The 3,539-nt window shown below is 34.0% G+C and overlaps 1 protein-coding gene across 2 annotated transcripts; it reads left to right on the forward strand.

Moving 5' to 3' along the window:
- Positions 1 to 3,071, forward strand: LOC147384685 (putative leucine-rich repeat receptor-like protein kinase At5g49770). 2 transcript variants are annotated; one of them, XR_015172419.1, is made up of 5 exons: positions 1 to 1,641; positions 1,884 to 1,949; positions 2,252 to 2,306; positions 2,416 to 2,487; positions 2,855 to 3,071. XR_015172419.1 is itself a non-coding variant. In XM_086424775.1 (5 exons), exons 2-5 carry the CDS (start codon positions 1,933 to 1,935, stop codon positions 2,973 to 2,975), a joined length of 285 nt encoding a protein of 94 aa, XP_086280901.1. In that variant the 5' UTR covers positions 1 to 1,641; positions 1,884 to 1,932; the 3' UTR covers positions 2,976 to 3,071. The 2 variants fall into 2 exon arrangements, 1 of the variants encoding a protein (XP_086280901.1); XM_086424775.1 differs by having other exon boundaries at positions 2,252 to 2,326.
- The last annotated feature ends 468 nt before the right edge of the window (positions 3,072 to 3,539 follow it).

Genomic DNA, 3,539 nt, shown 5'->3' on the forward strand with positions numbered 1-3,539 from the left:
TTTGATTTTTTTGGTGGAAATTTTACTTTGTGATTCCTAGACTCATTGATAATCCTTGTTATAAATTTGTGTGTGTGTGTGTAAGCTAGGCTTGAACCCATGACACAAAAATGCATTGTAGTATGTCAACCAAACAGCACCAAATCTTTGTTTATCATGAAATATCCCGTGTAATGGGCTATCATCTATTGACGATTGATATTTTATCATGATCCTAATTTCCTGCTTAATGGGCTATAGATGTAATTCTATATAGCTTCAACACCATTTACAATGATCCTCATAGCTTTGCCATAGCAAAGGAAGGCAAGTTGGGTCTAACAGGGAGCTTTAAATCTTCCCATTCCTTGTCATCCACCTTGGAGAAGTACTTATCCACCATTTTGTCACTTATTAGCTCCAAACAAGAAGGGTTCCACTGTAATAATCAGGAAAGAAAATTGAAATTAGAAAACCAAATTAAAAGGCTTCAACCAGGAATTTAGATTTAATAATCAAATAAGAGAAGATAGTGAAAAAAAGAATAGAACTTAGGGTTTTTGTATCGAATAGTATAGCCCTGTAACCCTGCATTTGAGGGTTAGATTTTCTGAATTATTTAAAAAAGAAAAAAAGAAAATAGAGCATGAGATGGTGAATGATGAAAATAGTTCGGTAATTATCGAATGTTACTGATGTTGATTCAGAATCATCAGCAACACCTGCATTTAGCATTGAAAATTCTCTAGTCAGAAACATAAAGGTTGTTCTAATCCAACCTGTTTATATGCAGATCATCAAGGAATCATGATACATGTGTGAATACCACATGATACCAACCATTCTCAGTGATGTGAATACCACATGATACCAACCATTCTCAGTGATGCAAAGGTAGTTCTGTTAAACATGAACCTATCAAATATGTATTCTTTTAAACATGAGGGGCTACAGCTTTCATTTTTTTTTTTTAGAAAAAAGAATTTCTCTTGTATGGGCTTGTAGAAATCATTATTGGTTGAAATGATTTTGTTTTTTAGAATTGGTTATATGCCAAAAGTATTTGTAATAGAAGTATTTTTTGAAGAATGTTTACCAACCAATCAAATACAATGATTTTCAAGACGTTTATTCGACCAATGGACCGAACAATTCAGGCCTTACTGCTTGCTCTTATGCTCCAACTCTCGGCTGTAATGGTGGTAACTGACATATCGGATGGTATGTAGTATCATTGTCGTCTCTAGTTTGTCATCAATTATCCATTAGAGAATTCAAATATGGTATGTTTTGTGTTATTAGATCATACTTTGTATACTGTTGAGAACGCATTTGACACAAAGAAAAACTTGCCAATTTGATTAAGTATATGTCATTGTTATGCCAGACATTTTGCTGAATCGGAGTCTTGACTCCGAAGAGAATCCCATGGGCATTTATCTTAAGATCTAATCAATGATCCATACTTGGTTTTGATTGATCCAATTCAGTTTTATGTGACTAGGCTTATAGTGTACACTCTTTTGCTTCTCCTTGTGTAGTAGCTGCTCTAAACTCCTTGAAGGATGTATGGGAGAACACTTCACCAAATTGGGTGGGTTCAGATCCTTGTGGTGATGATTGGGTGGGAATCCGCTGCAACAAATCACGTGTTATCTACATGTAAGTGCTTGTTATATTTAATCTTCCATTTCAAATACTTGAAATTCTGACCCAAATCAATTTCATCTAAGACAATTATCGACTATGGGACTAAAAGGTCAGTTGTCCGGAGATATTCAGACTTGTCCTGTATGTCTTCTCTTTGTAGTTCGCTTTCTTCCCTTGTAAGAGAAGACTAATTCTTTTTTGTTGATGATAATTACTGATTTCCATTTTTGGTTCGTTCTTGACAATCTTTTCAGAAAGAATTTACTCTCTGGTCCCATCCCACCTAAACTTTTCAGCTCAAACATGGCTCTCATACATGTGTAAGTTACTTTGAAATGGCTTGTCAGACCCATTTGTTTGTTTTTAACGTGATTGGATGTGCTACTATTTTTCGTTACCATACCTAATCTAACAGGCATGTACCTCCTCAACTACATGCAAATATGAAAAACTTTACAAATTATATCGAGATAAATATACTACAAGAGTGGAAGAAAAAAAGATTCTGTCCTAACCCAAATTCTATTTCTGAGAGAGAATTGTATTATCATAAGTTTTTATCTAATACCATCTAAGTAATGTTGTTCTTCATCACCAACTGAACATAATTTGTGCCTTGCAGGGACATGAGCAATACTAGTTTTGATACATCAGATGTTCCCCCATTGTTTTCAACCGTCGAGTCCTTGACCACATTGTATCTCTCTCCCTCTATATCTCACAAGATCTCTTACAAAAAAGAAGGTTTCAATCTGTTTTCCTGAAGTTACAAATCTTGTCATGCAGGTCCATGGAAGACACTCAACTTCGAGGAGAAGTACCGCATCACCTGTTCAGTTCCCCTCAATTACAAACAATGTGAGTATCTGCCGACTCTCAAAATAATGTGAAATAGTTCACAAATGAATCTAAGTGTAATGCGTATGTCATTACATGTTATGGGCTAGATTTTCCATGATCTTTGGCACAAGTTGGAACATGTGCCAAAGATCTTATGAAGCTTTGTACAATCCCCAAAATTTTTGCGAATTTTTTTTCTTGATTTGTCCAAATTAAACTGAACTCTGAACCCCATTGCATAATTGCCGAATCCGAACTTGACTGCTATAATTACCATACAAGGAAAAAGAAGAAGACATTGCAAATCTACTTAAATGAATAATATGTATCCTCATAATATATAGATAAATGTTTGGAAGCTGATAGTTTGAAAATGTGCTGACAGGAATTTAAAGCACAACGATTTAAACGGCACCTGTGAACCATTTGAAGGTCCTGATAAAGGAACTTGTGTTCTTATTCACATCTTCTTTTATGCTTTTACTAGGTTTTATATTGTAAGTTAAAATTGATGTTGTTATCTAAGAGTCTACAGAGAGGAGAGGGTTTTTATTTATTTTTTATTTTTTATAGAGTTGTTGTAATGAGGTGGTTGTTTTGCTTGGTTGAGACGTATCAAAAGTTAGTTACTATGTACTCCTTTGTAATTTTATGACAATTTCTAAAGTTAATTAGTTCTAGTTGATTATAAGTGCATTGTATCCAAAGATTGTTAAGTAATTGTGTTTAATTAACAGATTGTATAAAAATAGGTATTTAATTACAAATAATTTTAAAATAAAAAAATCTTATTAGTGACGGTCATTACCGTTATTATAGGCATTCAAATCGTATTTATAACTTTGGTTTACATCTATAGCGACGGTAATATAATTAATTAGCGGCGGTTTTTGACCGTCACTATAGGGCTTAATATGGTTTTTAGTGACGCCGCCTATAGTGGCGTTACACGTGGCCATCACTATTAATAATAGCGGCGGTTTTTTGATATTTGCAACGGTTTTTGACCCCCGCTAAAAACCTAAAATTTTGTAGTGAGTTGACAATGTTCCTATTTTCCAGAAAAAGAA

This window comes from Akebia trifoliata, chromosome 15 (assembly GCF_017979445.1).
Source record: "Akebia trifoliata isolate Shusen 1 chromosome 15, ASM1797944v1, whole genome shotgun sequence".
NCBI lineage: Eukaryota > Viridiplantae > Streptophyta > Magnoliopsida > Ranunculales > Lardizabalaceae > Akebia > Akebia trifoliata.